We start from the raw sequence: 24131 nt of genomic DNA on the forward strand, positions 1-24131 counted from the left end.
GCTGAAGAATAGTTTTCCTGTATGAATGGACTTTTTACTGTCTTAAGGATTTTCTCTCAGTCCCAATTTGTTTGCAATCTTAAAAAGATAGATAGTTTCATTCTTTTCTCCTCTTGATCCCTTCTGCACAAAGAGGGAATTTATTACTTGTTTCCTGCAAAGATGGCAAGTTACTCAGTGGCAGGCAGAGATGTACAAACAGAACTCCTAATGAGGAAAAAGGAAAGGAAGTACTTTTTATTGCATACTCTTCTGCCTCTGTGAGAGATCAAAATGACAGAAACAGTAGACTTGCAAAGGTCATGATAACATGTCATCAATTCATGAGGCCTACTGTCATTCCCTTGCTGTTTGGGAAGGGCTCCGGAGTATTTAGTTGTGAACTAACCTCTATATGAGTAACCAATAAAAAATAATACACCATTTGCAATACATCTCTGTCAGCAAGGTATGAGGGACTGTTTGCAGCATACAAAATCTTAAAATAGCATTTTGAGGGCTATAATTTACGCGGGCTTGGTGAAAAAACTCCCAGGAGTTTTGGTTAAGACGAAAGGTAATATCAGTTTAGGAAATGATACATCTGCTATCGGTGATGTATACCATGGGAAGGTATTCTGCACTTGTAAAGGAATGGACTTAATGATCTAGTTGATCTTCATCACATCTTACTGTTATAAATCCTATACTGATGACGAGAGTTTTTTGTACAGAACAAGGAAAGAATATAAATAACTAAAATGAGAATTGTATGGTGTTAGCAGAAATAAGAATATTTTATAGAACATCTTTCATACAAACTATCTCAAGAAAATTAAGATAATTTAGAGAATTTCTTTAATTAGCGAGCTATCAATTTATGGCTATCACCAAATCTTTGCTCTCTTTTTGGGGTCAGTTTGTTAGGTCCCCACTCCTCTTGTCACTGAAGAAAACGGAAGTTTTGCTAGTGACGTTAAGGAACCATTCCTACTCCCAGCTAGAGTACATTTCTGCAATTCACTGTCCCATCAATAAACTAATAATATAGGTCTGGTCAGGAAATGTTTTTGCTCAAAAATATTTCAGGTTTTAATTTTTTTTTTAAATGAAACCACAAACTCATAATTCTCGCTTTTCAGATTCTAACAACTTTATGATCATTGGGGTTTTTTGTATCAATTTTACTTTAGTCAAAAAGCCATTTTCTTTCTAAAAAATGTTTGATCAGCTGTACTTTTAGCCGATAGGGGGTTATATAAAGTATGATGGGGAAAAAAATCACAAACAAGTCAATGGCAACCTTGTAAAAAGTGAGTCCTGGGAATATAATTTCAGGAATATAAGCAATCATTGATAATAAGTCAGTCACAGAGTCAAGATTAGAATAGAAACGTGCCAACACCCAGTCATGTACTTTAACTATGACTATAGGTAATGCTGTATACTAAAATCATTAATGTTCTACTTTGAAACTCACTTGAAAATATATGTATCACAAAGGAATGGGCCACTCTAGAAATATATGGAAAGAGTGTCAGTAAAGAGAGAATCAGCAATAAGATGCCAACCCTTAGATCCCCAACAAATTCAGCAATTACACTTAACAACAGTGTTTGTGAAATTAATTGGGAATATCTTGGTCAGACAGCAATATTATGGAAAGCTCTGTATTCAGCTGCTCCCTGGAGATTAACAACAGGAGAGTGATTTTTTTTACATTTGCACCCATGTCACAATCCCATAGTCTGTAATAAACCCTGTGAAAAGCTGTCCTGAAAACTGCACTTATTGGACAGGGAACTTAATTTGTTTACATTGTGTCATATCGACATGGTGATGTAAAATCAGTGAGATGCACTGATTTAATTAAACCCTTCCTTGACTAATGGATGCTGATATATATAACCAGCTGAAGAGTAATCAAGCACCCTTATATACACAAGGCCTAAGTCTCATCACATCGAAACAAGTGTAAACCAGGTCTCATCCAGAGGAGTTGCAGTGGTGTCAAACAAGAGCAAGTGACATCGGAATCAGGCCCAGACATTGTAGATTCTCCTATTCTATTCAGATTAATGGGCCAGGCCCTGAGAGCATCCTATGTCTGCATGTTCAGGAGTCTGGATTCCAATGTGCTTGCAGAGGGGACATTTCAAAGAAAAGTTCAGCCATAATTTTCCAAGATAACATATATGATAATGGTACACTAACGCTAAACATATATAACCACTTTATGAGCATACATAATATGCAAAAGTATACTTTATTATCCAAAGATAACTGGCCTCTTCATTTACTTAGTTCAAATGTGTGGAAAGGAATTCAAAACCAATTTTAATTAACCTAAAATCTTTCACTTTGCATTTTTTTTTCCTCTCTGCAACTTTTCTCCCTAAGGTGCAAAACTTTTATGTTATAACTGCTAAAAAAATCCCTTCTAATTACTAGCAGCACCATCTGCTATGACTGAAAAATGTGCCAATGAATATTTAAACAGGTCTGTAAATACTTCAAGTCACATAATACCTTGGTGAGTTCTTAAAATCAAAAACAATTAAGGCTGACATTTTCAAACAAAGGGAACCAGGAGGAGTGGTCAAACATATGATTTCAAAAAGGTTGTGAAGAGTTGCCCTCATTTCAAGTTCTTTCTTTTGAAAACATCAGCTCTCACTCATCAAAATTGTTAATCCAAGTAACACTTCTAAGGAATCAGGTATCCTCCGCCGTGTTTGGAAAAATCATCAAAATGATATTTCTTATTTTGCCCATCTTGTTCAAAATGTTCAGACATTTCTTTAACCCTGGGAGATCACTCAATTCAGAGAAAGCCTAACACAGGGAAAGACATCCCAAAGACTTAGGTTGAATTTGTAACCTGCACACTCCAAAAGAAACTAAACTGTCAGATCACCCCACTATAAACTAAGCTGGCAGATACATAAGACATAATAGTGTCACTGAGGGCTATTGAATATTATGGAACATTTCCCTCTATAAAAAAAGAGTACAAGTTCTCTCACACAGCATATCTCGGTTCTCTGGGAAAACACACAAAGCCAAAAAGCAGGTGGAATTTCAATTACTTCAGTGGAGTTGTATATAGACACATGCATTCCCATCCAGAAAGCTTCATATGGTTTGTGGGTCCCTACACTTCAGAGGTCCCATGAAGATCATTAGGTCTCCAGCAGCATCCTCTGGCGACTGAGCTCCAGAGTTCCTTCAGTGGCTGCCACTGTACTGCCTCCCTCCCTCCACTAGGGGCTGCTGCTGAGAGCCAAGAGCACAGTAGAGCAGTAGTTCTCAAAGCCGGTCCGCCGCTTGTTCAGGGAAAGCCCCTGGCGCGCCGGACCGGTTTGTTTACCTGACGTGTCCGCAGGTTCGGCCGATCGCGGCTCCCACTGGCCGCGGTTCGCCGCTCCAGGCCAATGGGGGCTACGGGAAGCGGCGCGGGCCAAAGGACATGCTGGCCACCACTTCCCGCAGCCCCCATTGGCCTGGAGCGGCGAACCGCGGCCAGTGGGAGCCGCGATCGGCCGAACCTGCGGACACGGCAGGTAAACAAACCGGTCCGGCGCGCCAGGGGCTTTCCCTGAACAAGAGGCGGACCGGCTTTGAGAACCACTGCAGTAGAGCATCCTCTCCAGCACTGTCAGCTGCCAGATGCTTCTCAATCATTCTAGCTCTGAGTGCATGCAGCTGGCATTTGACAATGGGGAGAGCTGCAGCTGGTTACTTCAGGTTGCAACAGGGGACCAGCCCTCCTCTTGACTTAATGGATGATTAACCATGTGTGCTCAAGACGTGAGTATGCTTTGCATAGTCTTTAGTTGAGCAACTATAGATAAATTAAATCTGTGTCTATTACCCATGCATTAATTAGAATACTGTTATCCGGCTCCGCTCCTCTTGGTTAGAAGAGCCCAAGAACAAGTGAACGCACACACACATAAGAGTGTTGCAAATAATGCTCTGTCCTGTTTTAGTTTGAGAGAATATACTTATTCAGGACATTATTTAGGTATGTGCCCAAGTCCCATTGAAGTTAATAGGATTTAAGCATGTGCATAAGTACTTTCCTGAATCAGGACCTTAAATTGTATTGGCTTCAGAGCTGTTCGCAAGCCTGTTAAACTACTGCTTTGATTTGTTAAAATCTGTGTACTGTTCATTCTCTACATTCCTAAAGGTCTGCTTTTCTCGAAGAGATTAATTTGGATTTAGTATTCCCTTTTTAGCTGGGAGTATGATGAGAGCTATTCATTCATTTCTTGTTCAAATTAAAGGGACAGGAATTTTGTTTATATTAAGTATTGTTAATCTATTTTTCTGATAGTGCAACCTTTACATAGTATATATTAGTATTTTAAAAGCATTTTTTTTATCCCTTTAAAGCATTATATTGGCTTTTCTGTGCCCTTGCTGTCTTTTGGGAGGGGCATGGACTGCTCCTGCCTCCCTCCTTCCTCTTCCACTCTGTACATACAGCTGCCTTTTCAGTTTACATTTCAGCTTTGCTGCTGCTACTACTAAACAGCCTCTTACAGAGCCTGAGGAAGAACTTGTACACTCTCCACAGAGCAGTACAGGAGAGCGATGCGAGACCAGCAATGAACCAGTGACACTGACTACACACAAAGTGCTACCAACCCACACACGAAACAAACAGGAACAATAGAGAATCTTTTTCCTTCTAATCTCTTTTTATTCCAACAATTCTATGGGTTCCTTGTTTTTGTACTTATTATTATAAGTAAGAAAAAGTGTCCTGATGGAAGTGTGATTTTTAAGTTGACAGTGCCCTTCTCACAAGTGAATAAAGCAAATTACTGTATGCAATTGTACCTTAAGTACGGTTGCGTTTCTGACAGAGAAATCTCTCTCCACACCTATGTTCAATATACAATTACATTTCCATTAAACTATTTTTCAGGTCTTCTAAACTAGCATAGTAGTTTCGGCAGAATCTCTCCAGTGCTTATATTACCTGTCACTTCAAACAGTCTCTTCTTGAATGAACTGACAACATTTCCATCCTTCCGCCTGAGTAAGGGGCTGCTTCTCCTTTCTGTCACCTTCTGTTTTAACCTGGAACGCACCTTCAAGTTGGGCTCTGAGGCTGGGAATTAAGAGAAGAAAATGGATAATTTAAAATTAAAAAGCTGTTTCACCAAGCAGTGCTTCCTATCCTTGAAATACCGCTCGCTCAGCCCCCACCTAATCAGAGAAGAGAGAGCAATTTAATTACAGCTCCTCAGCCCCCTCAAATGGCCGTAACCCTAAGATGGTGGATGGGAGGAGGACTGAGGCAGTTGCAAAGCTGGTGCTCCCACTACTGTTACCACTTCATACCTAAGGTCGGACCTAACCTCTAAGCAGATCAGAGGAGGAAGGAGAAGCTTAAAATATGCTCTTCCCAGAAATGGTGCCACTCTAGAAAGCCCCCTTAGCCGCCCCCTACCCCAGCCCTGAGCCAACGGTAGGAGACAGCAGAGAAAGTACTTTATTTTTATTTCCTTTTTTTCTTCTAAGCAAAATCACGGAATCTCTTTGTTTTATAAATTTCTGTGGTTATTATTCTACAGTACTTGAATGGTATTGTGACAGGGTCGGGCCAGATGGCTATAGGAGAGTAATAGAAGGCAGATATATTAGCCCCAGGCTAAGTAGGTCCCTTTTCCCTCGGTAAGGTAACAGGGAAGGTTCCAGAGCAATCAGGAACCTTCTGGAGACAATTAAGACAGGCTGATTAGAACACCTGCAGCCAATCAAGAAGTTGCTAGAATCAATTAAGGCAGGCTAATCAGGGCACCTGGGTTTTAAAAAGGAGCTCACTTCAGTTTGTGGTGTGCGTGTGAGGAGCTGAGAGTGAGAATGCGGACTGTTGGAGGACTGAGGTGTACAAGCATTATCAGACACCAGGAGGAAGGTACTACGGTGAGGATAAAGAAGGTGTTGGGAGGAGGCCATGGGGAAGTAGCCCAGGGAGTTGTAGCTGTTGCACAGCTGTTCCAGGAGGCACTCTAGACAGCTGCATTAAACAGGGCCCTGGGCTGGAACCCGGAGTAGAAGGCGGGCCCGGGTTTCCCCCAAATCCTCCCAACTCCTGGTCAGACACAGGAGGAGTCGACCTGGACTGTGAATTCAGAAAAATGGCCAAGCTGAGGGCTGCCATAAAGCTCCAAGGCAAGCAAATCCGCCAATAAGCGCAAAACCCACCAAGATAGAGCAGGAACTTTGTCACAGTATATATGTACCTAATGTATTAGGTCGAGATGTGTTTGAAAGATTTAGCAGCACAGAGCCCATTAAAAGTCAGTGAGACCTGTACTCCTAAAACCCTTAAGTTCTTTTGAAATTGTCTCTAAACAGATATATTCCCCATATACTTCTCCCTCTCTTTAATGGAGCACAGACCTACCACACTGTCAAAGATATTTATAATAAGAGTGGCATTTTGGTGGGTATGTTAAAGAAAAAGAAAGAAATTTCACTAGTCAGCCACTGAGTTTATTTTTGTTTCCAGTCCTTAGCGAAATCCCTGCTATTTCTCTCTCTCTCTCTCTCTCTCTCATCCCAGCTGTGATAAAAAGAAAAGTATCTCAACATAAGGATAGACAAAGTTTTCTATAGCAGTTAACAAACAGCAGAAATGTGGGTTATTAATATGCAGTTTTATTATTAAAATTATCCAGAGGCCAAGGAAAGCTTCATTTTACTACATTCCTACTGTAGGTGAAAACTGGTAACAGTCTCGTTGGGAATCCCCTTCTGGGTTTAGACTTTGGTCTGATGGTAGAAATAGCAAAAAGCTTCTGCTGAGGCCTTTTGATTTCTTATAGGCATATAATTTACATCAAAGCCCATTGGGAGAGCATTTCTTAGTGAGCAGTTCTGAGCCCGAAACCTTCAGTATTTTCTGAATAACTGCACCAAAACAACTGCATTTACTGCCATACTCTGAGAATATTGATACATGAAAATATAAACTCAGTCTGAAAAGGAAGAAGTAAGATCAAATGCCAGGAATCCTAGGGATTATATGTAATGAATTCTGGCAAGTTCTTCCACCTTTTTCCTTTACTGAATGGACAAGTCTTTGAATATGAATGCTAGAGACCAGGTTTTGTGGTGTTTATTAATTTGTGGCATCTCTAATATGAAAAAATGTTTCATGTACCCATTTATCTGCTCTTCTAAGTAAGCCTGTAACAAACAGACTGCTAAGGATTAGTGCAGCCACCTGGCAGGTAAATTTAGGGTAGAATTTGTTTATGTTTCATTGTCTGGCCATGCATCTTGGCTCATCAATATCTTAACACGTAGAGGGTTAGAAAATAGGATCAGTTTTCTCTCTCTCTCTCTCTCTAACAAACACACACACACACACACTCTCTAACTATCTCTCACATGCTCTCTCTCCTGTGTGTGTGTGTGTGTGCACATGCGCACACACTCACACAGAGTTAGAAATGGAGGAAGAAAAGAAGAGATGAAATCCTGGCTACATTGAAGTCAGTAGAGTTTTGCCATTGACTTCAGTGGGGCCTGGATTTCTAATTCCAGCTCTCTTCTCACGTGCACTGTGAAGGCATTTGTTTCCTGTTGTTCCATGAGCTTCTAAAGTGATGAGCACATTCAAAATGCCTGAGATAGATCAATGGGGGTGCCATTTCGCCTGCTCAAGAGTGGTACAAAATGTTTAGTAAACTCAGGACTAGTTGGATTTGCAATATCTCTAGCCAATATTTGTCATACCTCTTCTAATGGTGCTAAATAGTTCCTGAGAGAACACTGCCTCCTGTGTGGTCTACAGTGTGTGCTGCTTTCAGGGGAACTATATAGCACCCTGATACAAAACTAGAAATCTTTGAAGAAAACTTTAAATTTAACTTTGATTTTACACTTTATCAGTCACTATATGACTCATCCACAGGAAAGCAAATCTGATTTATTTCTTTAGAAAGATATGGTTTTGATACAGAACTGTCAACTTACAAATTAACGTGTGATAAGATTACATTGGTGTACTAGGAACATATCTATGTGTGCTCAGACCATGAATCTCATCTAGTTATAATTGCATTTGGAAGTAAAGTAACTCATATATTGTGCTGACTCAGTTTGCGGTTAGGGTTCATTCTATTTATAATTCTCCAAACTCCCAAGCTGCAGGAGATGATTTCCATACCAGTGACTAACTAATGTGATGTAAATCCTCTGGGTCCAGAGAAAGAGCTCTTCAGCGTTCACTGGGGAGAAGTTCCACTTGTATATGAATGTATTTCATGCCCAGTCACACTGATTGCCTTTCTATTTTTAACCATGTTGCCATCACACTCTGCATTTCAATCAATCACATAAACAGAGATGGCAGTCTTTTTATGTGGATATCTGAGTTTATGCGCCAGCTGAGAAGAAAACCCTTGCATAAAAGAGGAATATCATTATTTAAATGAAAACAATAAATTTTCAAATGAAGAGGAAGAAAACAACCCAGTTTTTAAATATTCCAAATAAAAGATAAAAATTAAAGCTTTAAAGAGTATGAGGTTCAGAAAAAGACTTTCTTGAATATCTGTTGTGAAATGCAGCAAACTCAGAGCACTATGCCAGACAAGACTCTTGATGATAAGAGGTGAAAACTCAGATTTTAATACAGCAAGAAGAGGGTGTTAGGGCTGATGGTTAGAGTATAGGGTTGAGGAAACACTCCTGGGTTCTAATCCTGGCTGAGATATCAATTTGATCTGTTACCTTGGAAAAGCCCACAGGGTAAAATCCTAGCCCTGCTGAAGTCATGAAAAAATGCTCATTGACTTCAACAGGTCAGGATTTCACCCACAATCTCCACAGGCCTCAGTTTATTCTGGTATCAAAAGATTGTAACAACAGGCATCTATCAGCTGTTTTGTCAGCGTTAAAAAGATACAGTCAGGTAGTTTAGACTCCAAATATAGTCTTTGTTCTTAAAAAAGATTTATCATAGTTCAGTATTCATATAAATAATTTGTAGAATTAAAATGTTCATTGTTTAAACTGAGTGAAATGCTAACAAGTAAACTAAAATAAAAAATAGGGAAAAGTAAATTATATCTTTACATTATTTCACTTCTGATATTCAAGCTTTTTTATTAGTAATTCATACTACATAATTTTTAACATTTCATTATCCCTTTATTTAATTAATGTTTATAAAGTGCTTGGAGATCCTTGGATAAAGATGCTAAAGAATATCAAACTTATTCAGTAGTAGGTTTTAAATGAGTATTTGGTATGATGGTTTAACTATTGGTTCTTAGAAGTAACTTTTGTTATGTCCCATTATCAGTCAAAAAAGACTTTTATGACTCCATATAGTGGTTCATTGATGCACTAAGACCCTGATTCAGCATGGTATTTAAGCATGTGCCTAACTTTAAGCAAATGAGTAGTCCCATTAACAAGAGTCTACAGCTAGATTCAGCCTGGCTGGTACAGGATGGCGCAAATTCCACCTTCCTGAACCAGCAGTCCCTTACATGCCAAGGAGGATGCATCCCTAAATCAGGGCAGGAGGTGTTTCCGCAATTGCCCTTCATTGGGGAAGCTATACAGGGACAGGGCAACTTAAGTTTCTGTCAGGGCCTCCATAGCATCCCTCGTGGCAGAGGCAGAAGTGGGATTACTCTGACTAAGAAGCCAGCATAAACCAGAGATGAATCTAGCTCATAGCTTGTAAAGAAATTTGCATCTGGCTCTCAGCTCCATCAAGCTTTTGGATTGCCAGTCAACACAGCACTTTGAGCTAGATCCACAAAGGGACTTAGGTGCCTACATGCCTCTTTAGGTACCTAATGTCAACATTTAGGTGCCACTGGTATTCACAAAACCTTCACTGTCTTGCTGCCTAGCCTGTGGGTGCCTAAATTTCTGCCACTAAAGTCCCCTATGTGCCTAAGTTTCTGCAAGTGGGCATGTGCAAAACCACCTACATTCAGATACTGCTGAGTCATTCGGTGCCTACCTCATTCCTAAGCTATGGCAGGATTCTCAAACTAGGTGTTCCCTGACTGTCTCACATGTAGGGGCCAGTCTGGTAGGAATGCTCTGAGCATGACTAACCCTCACAAAAGACAGCTGGGTATGAGACTTTGTGGGGCTGGCTGTGTATTTCCCATTATACCCAACAGCCCATTGGTTAGAGCACAACCCTGGGCTGTGGGAAACCTAGATCTGAACTCCAACCCTGCCTGATTTGGAGCAGAAATATGAACCCAGATCCCAACTGTGTGCCCTAGCCACCATGCTAATGAGTATTTTAGGGTGCGTTTCTCAATCTCTCCCTTTTAAGCTGTTCCACTTGGTATAAATAATTAACTATTCATTGGAGCAATGACTTGAACCTGACTTTCCCACATCCCAGGTGAGTTCCCCTAACTACTGGGGATATTTAATTATTTATGCCAAGTGGAACAGTTTCAACAAGAGAGATAGAGAGACTCGTCTCTGAATACCCAACAGCATGGTGATTTGGGCACTCTCTTGGGAAGTGGCAGGCCCTGGATTTAAGTCCCTGCTCCAGAGCAGGGATTTGAAAACAGATCTCCCACATTCTTGGCTAGTTTAAGTGGCTTCCTTGCTGGCTTCTGTGAATCCCTTTCTTAGGTGCCTAACTTTTCCCATACAATGCATGGAGCCTAGGCACTCAGTTTGGGGCTGTGAATTCTACTGGGCAGAAGGGCAGCTAGGAGTTGCAACACCTAACTCCATTTGTGGATCTAGCCCTTTGTGTCTAGTTTTGCTGGTATCTCCCCAATTTAAGGAAGGGAAAATGTATTATTCAAGTTTGCTTTGGATAAAAGGAAGCAAAAAGAGAAGGTTGGTGGTAGACAGTTGGTGGAGTGTCAATGCACTAGAGAATCATTCTGCACATGTAACTCTCATTTGCAGTGTGTGTTCAGATCTAAAATGTTATGGGCCATTTCAGTAATGTTGGCAGTTTAGCATCCCATCGTTATCAGTTTGCTTAATGTCTACTGAAATGCTGACCATAATATCATTTGATATTATTTCTCCAATCTATTCTAAATGGGCTACACCTAGAAATCATACAACACATGTTTTTAATTTAAACCAGCACATAAGAATTATAGGCAACTCAGGAGGTCAGCTGAGAGCAATAGCAAGAGTGCTTGAGTTCCTTCAGCTGAGAGAGGAAGGTAGTTCTGCAGAGCTGATGTTTGTGGTCCCAGAGGAAGGAGGGTGGGTTACGTCAGAATGAATTTTTGGAATTTTGAGGTAGGTGATGTTGAGTGCCCTTGCAGGAGATGATGTTACTACTCCCTGCTATAGAGCTGTATGAACCATTAGCAAGGAAGCCAGTTGCAATGGGGTGGACTCAACCAAATGGTAGGTTAAAACTTTGTGACACCCACCCCTTACACCATTGCAAGTTGCTCTCTAGGGCAAGTGGAAATTTACTTAATGGTTGGGTGAGACATACAACAGTTCACACTTAGGTAGCCAGTACCTGTAGGGAGACAGTACTGCAGCAAAGAGCAGCAATCCTATACTGTTGACATTAGAAAGAAAATATGACACTGTACATAAGTACAGATGATTTCACTGAGATCACCCCTCTTACTCAACTGTATGATATTCCAAGTAGGGACAGTCTCTCATGAATAGTGTGATGATGTAACACAAGCATGGGAGACAGAAAAGTAATACACTGAAATCATGTCACATATTACAGTGTTCTTAATTACTTGCAATGTACAGATACTGGCATTAAAGAATGCAGTCCAAGAACTGGATCACTCCCCAATGTGAAAACAAGGCTGAGATTTCTTGGATAGGATTACCTTGTCTATTTCTTTAATTGAACATACTCAGATATTTAAGAATCCTGTTGGAGGAATCAAAACACCTAACACTGAAGGGGGGAAGCCTTATAAAGAAAGGGTGTTTAACAGATAATAGTACACTGCTTTCTGATGGTGCCTGGAAAACAGTAGTACTTTTGTATTAGAAAAGTATGTGCCAATTTCAAATCAGCATTTAATGAACCAAGGCAGGAAATGGGGGATGGGATAGGGGTATAGTGAGCCGGTCCTCATCTTGAGGCTAAAACCATATATAGGAAACCTGAGGAGCAGAAAGTGAGCTTTTGTCAAGGCTTAGGATGGATCTATAGTGAAAGCATTTCCTTTTATGAGCTCATAGCCTGGTTTTAGAAAATCGTAGGGAAGCAGAGGTAGTTGACACTAACTTTGGCAATAGTGACTGTTTATTTTTTTTAAAATTTAACAGGCAGCAACTTCTGTATGTTTCCAAGATTTGTTGCATCCCATGTAAGAATGTCAAATTTGTTCCCTATAGCTCATGCTAAAATCACTATTCCTGAGTTCATTTAGAGAAATAATAATAAGGAATGTTGTGATGTGTTTAAGTCCACAAAGAGAAATACAACAAAGATAAAGAATTAGCAAACTATTTAGTAATTTTAAAAAATTGTTGGTATTTTCTCTTTATTTTTGGGTACAGATGGCCATTTTATTTGGGGCATGGAGGGTCATATTTTATTTTGAATATATTATGTGGTATTACCATAATATATTGTATTGACAAAGAAATAAAATTGCTGACATGACTAGTAGTTGTATTTCTAATAATTTAAATTGTTTTTAAACTTACAGTGTTATATCGTAGAAGTATCAATAAAGGCAATAACATTTTCAAGGGCTGATTTTCAATAAGCAGGATGATGCTTTAGACTGGAGCAATTTACCAGTCAATTACTGAAATAAAAAAGAAACCTTAACATAATACAAAACTGGTTTTAATATACTCTCATCCCTAAAACAGAGTGGTTTAACATATATAATAAAAAGGGATAACATGTACCTCTGGTATATTCTATAAAAGTGAAGGTCAGGGAAGATAAATGGACAGTCTTTTAAAAATATATATAATTTTTTATACTGAGGGCCCCCAATTCTTCTCCTAATTCTTTGTTTCCAGAAGCCTGAGCCTGCATCCTGACTTAGGTATGTTTGTACATCAATATGGGCGGGGCAGCCACAGCAATACTTGGGGAAACTGAGGCTGCTGAAGAGAGGGGACTGCTCCTATTTCAAAGAGCAGCAATCAAAAAACTACTGTGGGTAAGCATCTTTGTCCTTTTCTTTCCCCAAAGGATCTGGGGGAAGGACACACATACACACTTCCCCAATAAAGGCAGCTGAGGGAGGAATACCTGTGCCAAGAATCTGAGGCTAAGGTGAGTGCCTCATTTCACCTCATCAGCATGCCATTCCAGTGAAGACAGCTGAAGAAAGAGGAGCATATTTGCTTCCCAAGAGTCTGGGCAGGCAGGGGTGGAAAGAGGGCTCAGGAGAAATACACTCATACACAAACACCTCTGAGGTAAGAGGGACCAGAAGCTCCCAAGTCCTTCCCAATAACCTAGACAGCATAGAGGGCACAAGATTACCCTACCTCCATTAGCAAGGAGTAGTTGACGCTGCTGTAGGCTCCCTCCTGAAGCTTCTGGGATGCCCAGGACCCTTCCAAAGATGGCAGAGAGCTGAGGGAAAGGGGTTCAGAGAGGAGGGTTGCCAGCTTTGACTTCCTGCTCCCTCAGTGACTTGCTGGAGAGCTACCAGTAGCCCTTACTTTACTGGAGGTGTGTGAGGATCTCAACTTCATCCCAGGGTGCACTAGGTTCTGGGAGAGGCATAAATACTCACTGTTCTGCCTGGTGGTTTCTGGCTGCTGCTATTTTAAGCTGCCCCAGCCTCTTCAGCTACCTCAGAATATTTGTATTTATTAAAGGCCAAGATATGCCATTTAGCTCTCCCAACCCTGTGATTCACTAAGTGACCTCTGTGCTTATAACGTCACTTTCCAACAAGATCCAGTAATGGGGAGTTAACTCTTTGGATACTACGGGCATCTCTCATGGCTGGCGCTCTGGAAAATGCCAGCACACTATACTAAAAGGTTCTTTAATTCTGATATTCTGATATTTAATTCTGATATTTTAAAATGCCATTTCAGGTTAAAGTTAGATTTATGAGAGAGAGAGAGAGCCATTTGCACCATTTCCTCTAAAGCTTTTCCAAGAACTACACGGAGCATCCATTCGGATGGGCCTGACTGTTGGGTGGTCCCAACAAGCCTAGAGCATCATGTACTGTGGTGAAGGATGAAGATGCTTTATTTTTCTGGCTTGCATCACCTAATGTGTTTTCAGCATGCACAGAAACTGTTTCCTGATCAGCCGCTTGGTTTAAAGGGAATGTTGATCACATGTGAAACCTTTTAGCCCTTTGCTTTATTTTAGTTTTGTAAAAGGTAAAATGCTTTATTTACTCAGGCTAAGGTAAATATTCAACCCCTAAATAAAAAAACAGGGTTAGTGAAACACATGTTAAAAACAGCTAATTAGATTAGAGGGATATTTCAGCCCTTTAGCTTTCTTCGGGCTATGGAAGCAGATTTAACAAGGTTAGTTGTTTTTTGTCTGTAGCCTAAAGAAGGTTCAGAACTGAAATCTTCCCTCAAGCCCATTTGTAAATTTCTACTATGCATTTTAGAATCTCCCTCCCTGTTTTTCTCTATAGTCTACATATTAATGTAAAACCTGTTTCATTGGCCATCCCAGGAAGCATTAAGTTTGGCTCATTAAGTCTTTGCTGATTTAGGTATATATATTTTATATTGTACCATATCCTCTTGCGGAGAATTAGGTGCCTTTTAAATCTAGGGAGGTGGAGCAAATGATGAACACTGGGTTGGATTCTCTATTGACATTTGGCCTCTTTGTGTCACTTGGGAAGCAAAGGCAACAGATTCTGGCTGCCATCTGCCAGAAGAGAATTCCCTGGCTATGGGGAGCTCTTGCCATGTGTGTATATGCCAGATCTGGGCCCTGCATCTGCCTTGACAAAACTCCCATTGACTTCAATGGGGCCTGGGATTTTACCTATAGAGCTTTTATACATATTATGTAGGACGCATAGACCACATTTTGTTTGGGGTTTCCTGGAGTCTTAGACGTGCATACCTAGCTCCAGGTCATTAACTGCCCTTGCCAAAACTGAGGTGTCTCTTTCTTTCCCCTCCATACCATTCATAATTTGGATATATTTCAGCTCATGGCTTACGTACATTAATGGGATGAGATAACTATGTAGTTTATGCAATGGAGCTATTTATTCACATTGCTTTCACATAAGTTTGTATGTAACCACTCCATGTACTGGCCTCCAATAAAAGTCAATTTCAATAAGAACTATGTGCATGAAGTGTTTCCCTGATCAGACCCATAATTTTGGTGTTAGCCTACAGAAAAGTTTGTTATATTAAGTTATGGTGTAAGTCTGTGACTTACTGGCTTGTCCTAAATTTTCCCGTGGCATCACAGGGAAAGCCAGATTATTTTAAAAGAGGATCCTGTCTGCTATAAGAAACAGAGGAATAATAGATAAATTAAAAAAACAGTCTTGTAATATGGTGGGGGGGGGAGGAGATCGTGAATACTTCATAGTGAACTTCCCCACTCCCTTACCCCTCAAATTTAGAAATTTTGACCCCACTTTAACATTATGGGAGGAAAAAGGTGCAGGAAGTCAAGTACCTCTCAGTACACCTGTGTGAGGGACAGCCCTGATTTGGTTAGTTAGGGGTTGGGTCAGGCTCAGTGGTGAGCTGGAGCCAGTTTGCACTGGTTCGCTGGAACCGATTGTTAAATTTAGAAGCCCTTTTAGAACCAGTTGTCCCGCGAGAGACAACTGGTTCTAAAAAGGCTTCTAAATTTAACAACTGGTCAAAAGTGGCGCCTTAGGCGCCAACTCCGTGGGTGCTCCGGGGCTGGAGCACCCACGGGGAAAATTTGGTGGGTGCAGAGCACCCACTGGCAGCTCCCCATCCCACCCGGCCCCCAGCTCACCTCCACTCCACTCTGCGGAAAGCCTGGGAGGGCTGAGAAGCAGGTAGCAGCTTTGCGCTCAGGCCCAGGGAGGCGGAGCAGAGGTGAGCTGGGGCAGGGGAGCGCGAGGAGGGCCGCCTGCAGGTAACACAGGGGGCGCGCAGGGGAACCACTCCCCACCCCAGCTCGCCTCCGCCTCCCTGGGCCTGATCGCGAAGCTGCCGCTTGCGTCTCAGCCCTCCAGCCCCGGAGCACCCATGGAGTCGGCGCCTAAGCCGCCACTTTTGATGTGAACAGTGGGCAGACCGGCTGCTCCCCCTGCTCCCACTCTAGTTTTGCCACCCCAGCCCTAAGGGCCAGAGCCGCCCCAGGTAAGCACCACTGGGACTCCCCACTTCGCCCCCCGGCAGGTCTCTCTGGCTCTTAGGGGCGGGGCAGAGTGGGCACCCACTACGGTGGTCCACGAGACCCTCCTGCCCGGTTCCGGGGGCAGTCAGGGGAGGGGGGTTGTTTGGGCAGGGGTCCTGGGGGGGGGGGGCAGGCTACGACCCCCTTGTGGGGTGACGAGGGAACCGGTTGTTAAGATTTTGGCAGCTCATCACTGGTCAGGCTCATGGCTGGCAGTGCTTGGTTTAAAGGAGATATCCCTGCATTGGATTAGCATCATCCCCTCTTTCACCCCAGTATACCCAACAGTGCTAGCTGGGAAACTACACAAAGCTACACTTTGTGTGAGTGTAACTAGCTAGTCCCACTCCCCATTGCACTCCCCCTAACATCCATGGAGTCATTACACTTTACACAAGCAAAATGACTCTCTCCATTGAAGAAGTGCCAGAGCTAATCCCCTTACCCTGGCACTCCAAGCTTTTGCAGGGCCACAATTTGACCCTTAGATGCTCGACTTGTAGACTGCAGAACATTCATGCTCACTTCCTCTAGTCCCCACACAAGAAGGAATTATTTAATGTGATGATTAAATCCCAGGGATATTAATCTAGGAGAAAATCCAACAGTGATAACTCATCTGATGGCAGGCAACAAACTACAACACTGTATTTCGCCAGCCTGCAGAAGCCCAGTATTAAACATCACCACCTTCTCCCCAAATTTAAAAGGATATTAATTTCCTCAGTAGATGAAAGCTCAGGAAGTCTACACTATCTAGGCATACTGCTTAAGTATGGTGCAAAGGTAAGACAGAATGTCAGCATGTAGGGACTTTGCTATAGCAGTACATGATGCCAAGAAAACTAAACACAAAAAGCAATATATCTTGATTTCAGAATGGATAACTCTGGGCCAAATTCAGCTCTGGTATAAGAAAGTGCAACTCCATTGAAGTCAGTGGAGGCTGAATTTGGCCCTGAATATTTGTTAAACATATGTTTCAATAATTCCTATGATTCTGTAGGTATGAAGGTTGATTTTGTAAAAGGAACTGTCATGTTAATCAAAGGGAGGGGAGAGAAAACCACCTGTTTAAACTCTTAATTAGGCATAGATACTGCACATCCACAATGAACTTAATTAAAACAAGTTTACTTTCAGATATGCTCTTTTTGTTCTGGGATATAATTCCAGTCCTCTAAAACTTAATTAGCTAAATATACAATGTAACCTTCCATCTGGTAGAGTAATTTAGCTGGAATAATTGTACACCACCATAACTCAACGAGACACTGAGGAAAAGCATTGAAATGCTATTTCCTTTCCTTTGGAAGAGAATTATGTACAATTTCAGCATGCTTTGCATTTCTAACAGTTAAAGCCAACAGGGAGGTATCACTCTCATTTATATTACTTTCCCATGAGAAAATCAACAGCAAAGTACAAAGCTTGTGCCGTTATTCATGAACAACTCTGTAATACTTATTTGGCTTTAGCCAGAACATGTTATTTGGCAGCTAAACCCTTTAATTAGAGTTGTGGGTTTGAACAGATTTTCATTGAAACTATGTTTTGTAGGAGTTTAAAGAAGTATAATCTTTACTAACCAGCATATTCTATTTTGGAGGGGCTGATGTCATGTGACTTCCAGTATTCACCTCTCTCTCTTTTGTCACCTTTCTATATGCTTTGATTTGTTTTCCCCAGTTTTCAACTTTTCCCTGCCACTGGTACAGTAGTGGTGAAATCCTGGCTCCACGCCATTGACTTTAATGTGATCAGTATTTCACCCCTCATATTTTGACTCTCTGGGAACTCTCTTATTTGTAGGGGAGAGATTTTCAAAAGCCCCGCAAAAGATTTAGGAGCTCATATCTCACTCACCTTAAATGGGATTTGTGCTCCTAAGGCTCTTTGGAAAATCTTCATCTATATGTATGTATTATGTGATCTATTCTATACTCAGGCAAGTTTCCCTTGGCTTCAAAGGGATCTTTGCCTGAGTAGAGCATGTAGAGAAAGTGACCCAATGTCTGCTGTTTGCTTTTTGATGCAGAGTATGTTCATATTTGAAAGCCTTTTTGGAAAGCTTTCTGTGTAACAAAATCTGCATGTATCATGTTAAACAATTCACAAATGTAAAATACATAGGGTGCAGTTTTGACTATTTTTCTACTTAGTAAACAAATTAGTGTGAGCTCAGAGAAGAGTAATACAAATGATAACAGGGCTGGGAGGACTGATGTAAGAAGAAATGATTATGAATATATTGCCATCTGTAAGTATGGGTCTTTAGAGATGTGGTAACACAGTTTCCTTTGCTGAGGAACTTACAATTTAAGGACCTGATCTTGCTGAGGCTTATGGCTGTGCCATTTTTAGTCATGAGAAGTCCAATTGGCATCAGTGGTTATGTGATTAAAGGTAAGCATAAGTGTTGATCCTGCACCAGAGCTTACATTAGATATCACTCAAAATACATTGTTAACTGAGAATTCAAGTTCCTCATGTGTATTTCCTAGCAACTCAATCACTTAAAATCACCAAAGTAATATCCAAGCCAGTCTCCATTCATAAGACTTGCCATCCAATCATCAAAAAACTCTGCAGCACTCACAACTCAGAAAATGAAGGAGACAAAGGGAGCATTAACAAGACAGTAATTGGACTAACTTTGCATAGTTTGGCTAAATGATGACTAATTGGGGACACAGTAATCATCTATCCACTAAGGAGGCAGAGGAATTATATAGTGTAATACAAGGTGATGTAACTACAAGTAATGGGACTAAATTAAGAAAAGAACATTCACATTAAAATATACTGGGGGGAAGGGAGAAGCATCCTGAAAGTGAGCTAGAATAGTCATTTAAAGGGAACCCTTTTGTTTGACACACTGAAAAGTAGAGTGTGTGAATAAAATACATTACAAAAACAATCTTCTGCAGACAGGGGGATGAACTAAGGGTTTCATCCTGCTGGACTTTAAGTATGGATCAAATCCTAATAGGGTGGGTCCTTTCTGTGACGCTGTCTTTAGGTTTATTTTAGCATATTGTTATTTTTGTGTTCGATTATTTTGCAGTGCTTCACAGACTAAACTGCAGCAACACAACGTTTACAACTCTAACTCAGGTAGCTACAGAACATTAATAGTACCAAGTAGATTGCAACAGTATTAGATTTCTTCAGAGCTATTGGGCTCCAGTACAAATTGATTGCAACTTTCCTCTAGTCTGTTCATTATATAAATCCGGAAGAAGCTGTTAACGTCAGTTTGCTTCAGATTCATTCGTTAATCAAAAGTGAAAGTCTCCTCTGTTTCTCAAACCTATTATTACTAATTATGCCCTCCAAACTTATCAATAGAGACTTTAACAAGGCTAAAAATTCCACCTAGTAATTAGCTGTTACAGGAGAAGAAGAGTCTCAAAGCAAATGGCCTGGGAATCAGGAGATTTGACTTTTATTCCCAGCTCTGCCAAAGATTTCCTGTGTCTCCTTGGGCAAATCAGTTAGGGCAAAATTCTCAAGAGTGTCTACTAAATTTGGCAACCAGTTTTGGGGAGCCCTGGATTGTCAGCACCTCAAAGTCAGATCACAAATAAGGAGAAGTATGTTTTCTTTGCTGAATTTTCACTGTTTTAACAACAAATATGCCCTTGCTATTTAATAACAGTGTACACTGTCCTAACCTTTAAAAGTTTATGTATATGCCCAAAGAACCTGAAAATAACTCCCTTCTGGAAATCTGGTAATTGAAGATTTGGGCCCTTTCTAGACTTTTTAAATGGAAGATTTGCAATTAGGAGACCCAGAAGAAACCTACAAATGCAGTCTTTTCCTATACTATTACTTCATGCGGGAGGGGCGGGGGGTGTCCTGGAAAATGTAGACAGAGGCAGAATGAGGTGGGGGTGTGGGTCAGGAAGGAGAGGAAGAAAAGACTTTCTCATACAAAATGTTTTTCTTCTCAACTGCAGTCACTCCTGCAGATTAGTGAATCCATAAGCATAGCAGAAACCATAGTAAGGAACAAGTTTAATTACTTTCTTTAAAAAATACATCTGCTGAATTCTGATACAAGAATCTTCTACCCCACCATAATAAAGCCAGATTACCTGCTAAAACTGTGTTGTTAGTATGCTACCTAATTAGGCTAGTCCAGCGTGGTCCCATTGTTTTTGTGTTTGGAGCTTCACTGTACACAGCACACCTCTCCTCTCCTTTACCACAAATTAACTCTTTGCTTACACTAGGTTTTTATTTTCCAGTCTGAAATAATATAACCTAGCATCAAAACAGCACCTTGTGCTATTACTACTAAACATACTGTTCTGAGTTTCATCTGTACACACTTCCAATATTTGGCTAGTAAGCCGCAAACAATTTTCTTAGATCGTACTAAACCACAGATGAAAGTCTGCAGTTGAGTCCATAACAAAGTAAGGCACTAAAGACACAAAATCTAGAGAGCTCCTTACAGAAATAGAAGTGTTGATCAGTAGCACTGGTTTTCAATGTCTGCTTCAGGCATTTGTGCTGTTGTGCAGTAGTTTTCAACCTTTTTTCATTTGCAGACCCCTAAAAAATATTGAATGGAGGTGCAGACCCCTTTGGAAATCTTAGACATAGTCTACAGACGCTCAGGGGTCTGTGGACCACAGGTTGAAAACCACTGTTTTGTGGTAATGACAACCTTTCATGGACCTCTTAGATATAGTTTGCGGATCCCCAGGGCTGTGGAGAACCACCGCTGTAGAGCTATTAACTTGCAATTTATGCTCAGTGTGAGGAAAATAACCTCCAAAACATTAGTCGTTAGCACTAGCTAGCACTCAGGTGAAACACAATCTATAACTCTAGAAAAATGAAAACATTATCCTCAGTAACAATTTCCAGGATAGCACCATAACTAACAGTTTATAAGAGCAAAACACAATTTAAATATGAAAGTAACATGCAGAAAGGATAAGAAGCTCCTATTAGAATGTTGCAATATAAAAGGTATTCAAAAGTCTAGTCTTTTGATTGCCAGATTAGGACTCCAACCCATGGTGGTGTTCTCTGGAATTTCTTCCAACGAACGCCAAGAAATGATGCAAAATGAAGGCAGAGGCTCCATCTATAAGCAACGTTTAAAAAAGACACATGGTTTTAGTTAAAACAGTGGGCTAATCTTCATTTGGAATTTACTGGTTTTTACTGGTTTGCATCAATACCAGAGCATAGAAAGTGAAATGTTACAGTTCCAAGAAAATGCAAACATTCTGGCTTTATGCCAGAATATTTTGTATTGTTTCAACAAGGTGAAAAGTAAGTTTTGTAGAGAACAACTCCTCCCCCATGAAATCCATCTGGTTTGTTATATTTTTTACTCTTATTCATTTTAAAGGAGCCTAGTCTAAAGATAACATCTTCCCAGTTAGACACACAAAGAATTATGGTGTTCAACACCAAATGGCTCTCATCTAGACATCTAAATATGTGACCAGATTTTCAAAAGAGATCAGTTCCCTTTAGGCCTCCTAAAAATTACCTGACTTTCAAAAGTGTTTAATATTGAGCAGCTTCCATTGAGTGGAATTTTCAAAAACACCTGAGTGATTTAGGAGCACAAGTCCCATTGGAAATCAATGGGACTTGTGCTGCTAAGTCATCTAGGTGCTTTTGAGAATTGCCACACTAATCTTAATGGGAGCTCCTGGGCGCTGAGCACTTTTAAAAATCTGACCCTACATATTGTAGGCCAAATTCTGCTCTCAATTACACAGGTGTGACTCCTCTACATGGTAAATCTAAATCCATGTATCTAACAAAGCGATGGCTTCCCCAGTCCTCCTCCTGCTCAGCTCCTTCAAGAGCCTGTCAACAAAAAGCCTATCACAAAGTGATCACTCCATATCTGACCTCCCAGTCCTCGTTATTACAGGAAACCTGCACATCACCTTCAAAAGATGAGCCTGGAAACTTAAATTCATAATTCTGGACACCAAAAGCCATGGTCTAAACAGAGACACTGGTTTCATGGCTCATTACAACAATTTGTAACGCACCCTGCTGCTTTCTATCCTCCTTTGTCCTATCACTGCAGTAGTGATAATTGCCCATGTCATTTTAAGTTGTTTCCTACAACATATTTGAACCACTTATGCTTAATAATCTGTCTCAGCTTGTATTTGGCCTGGACATTACGGTTCCCTTCTCTAGACCTGAGGAAGAGCCCTGTGAAACTCAAAAGCTTGTCCTTTCCATCAACAGAAGTTGGTCAAATGAAAGATATCACGTCACCCACTTGCGACCAATATGGCTACAACAACACTGCAAACAACAAATGTGAATGCCACTGTGCAAGGAGCTGCAATCCTTGTCCTAAAGACCGCAAACTAGTGTCAAACCACTGTGCACTAGAACTGCACCAATTTTACTACACACAGGTCCCTCTACATCCGCTGGGGAAGGAACAATACCTGGGCTCACAGTCACTGCAGTGGGGTGATTACTCTGGAATCTAATGATAAGCATGTAAATATCAAGACTGCTAACTAATTAGCTACAATATCCAGTTATTCCGGATTTTTGTGGCTTGTAGACAGAATTTGAGTAGAGTAGTTCTCCCTTTTACAGTCTGACTTTTGAATACAGTTGAACAGATTTAGTAGCAAGACACCATTTCTCCATGATGACAATGGTGGGATGGGGAAGGGAAGGTTGGGGAAACATTCTGCTGAAACAAAAAGGAGGAAAACCTCATGACTTATGTATGTTTCTTTCCTAACACTGTGTTTCTTGTTCACAGTTTAGCTGTTGGGATAGCATTTTTCAGCTTTGCTTCTCATTCCTATATGCTGAATCTAAACTAACTAAATATAATCAAAAGTATCCTTTGAGGGCACCATGTAAATGTAGAGAAGAGAAAGACACCTCTTGATTTTATGTTAAGAGCATCAATAAGAACTGGGGAAACAAATCAGAACTATTATTAAAAACTAACCCTTAATTTGGGTTTTAGGTATCCCTTTCTTAATGTTCAACAGAACATAAAGGTTCGTTTTCATAGCAATTGCTGACTGCATGCAGGTTCAGAATCACAGAATTCTGCTAGAAGCCAGTGGCAATAAGCATTCATAGCCCCAGGAAAAGGCTCACCCTGATGGCAAAGGTCAGATTTCTGCAGGCAGAGAGCCTGTCTATATATATGAATGTTCCTGGGACATCTTTGTCTGATATGGTCCCATGAGGATGACACAGGCTCCACAATGTCCCCTCTGCCTAAGGGATGGCCCTATAGCCACCCAGATCAGTTTGGGGTCATTTGACTTGTGTTGTTCCAGTTCCTGTTGATTTTACTCTGAACCTGGGGAACAATCATTGGAACCTTTGTGGAGCTGTTGCTGAAGGTTTAAATTAAGACTCTTCTGCTATTGGGAGTATTTAATAGGTAAACAAGATATTTATAAGAGTTGCTATATTAACAGATATAGCTAGCTATCAAATAGAGTTCTTGTCTAAGAAATGACATACTGAACATATCATCTCTGTTTACATAGTAGAATGTTGAAGTAAAAGTATCAAACACTGAAGTGACAAAAAGACTGCTACGCTAATGAATATATCATATCATTATTTGTCTATTTATGTTGTGTGTATTTTTTAAAGAGAATTATACTTATGAGTTCTATTTGTAACTGATGCACTGCATGCCCAAATATTTGGAATAATGTATGGAAAACATCTGCATTTAATTATATTATAGTCCTCTTATACAGACAATGGGAATTGAATTAAGGAATATTTTGAAACCCCCACAGAGATATAAAAGTATTAACAGCTGCACAAG

The 24131-nt window shown here is 40.6% G+C and overlaps 1 protein-coding gene and 1 long non-coding RNA gene across 14 annotated transcripts in view; one reads left to right on the forward strand and one right to left on the reverse strand.

Moving 5' to 3' along the window:
* HDAC9 (histone deacetylase 9) overlaps positions 1-24131 on the reverse strand; it is a 686372-nt gene that overhangs the window by 253425 nt on the left and 408816 nt on the right. For all 13 annotated transcript variants that reach the window (XM_043541099.1, XM_037890577.2, XM_043541104.1 and 10 more), the window contains one exon: positions 4973-5104. In XM_043541099.1, coding sequence (XP_043397034.1) covers positions 4973-5104 — 132 coding nt within the window. The remainder of the gene's footprint in view (positions 1-4972; positions 5105-24131) is intronic.
* On the forward strand, positions 13178-15265 carry LOC122464714. The gene is made up of 2 exons (XR_006289006.1): positions 13178-13249; positions 14029-15265. It is a non-coding gene; the product is annotated as an uncharacterized LOC122464714 (long non-coding RNA).

The sequence above is a fragment of the Chelonia mydas genome, chromosome 2 (genome assembly GCF_015237465.2).
Source record: "Chelonia mydas isolate rCheMyd1 chromosome 2, rCheMyd1.pri.v2, whole genome shotgun sequence".
NCBI classification, from domain to species: Eukaryota; Metazoa; Chordata; order Testudines; family Cheloniidae; genus Chelonia; species Chelonia mydas.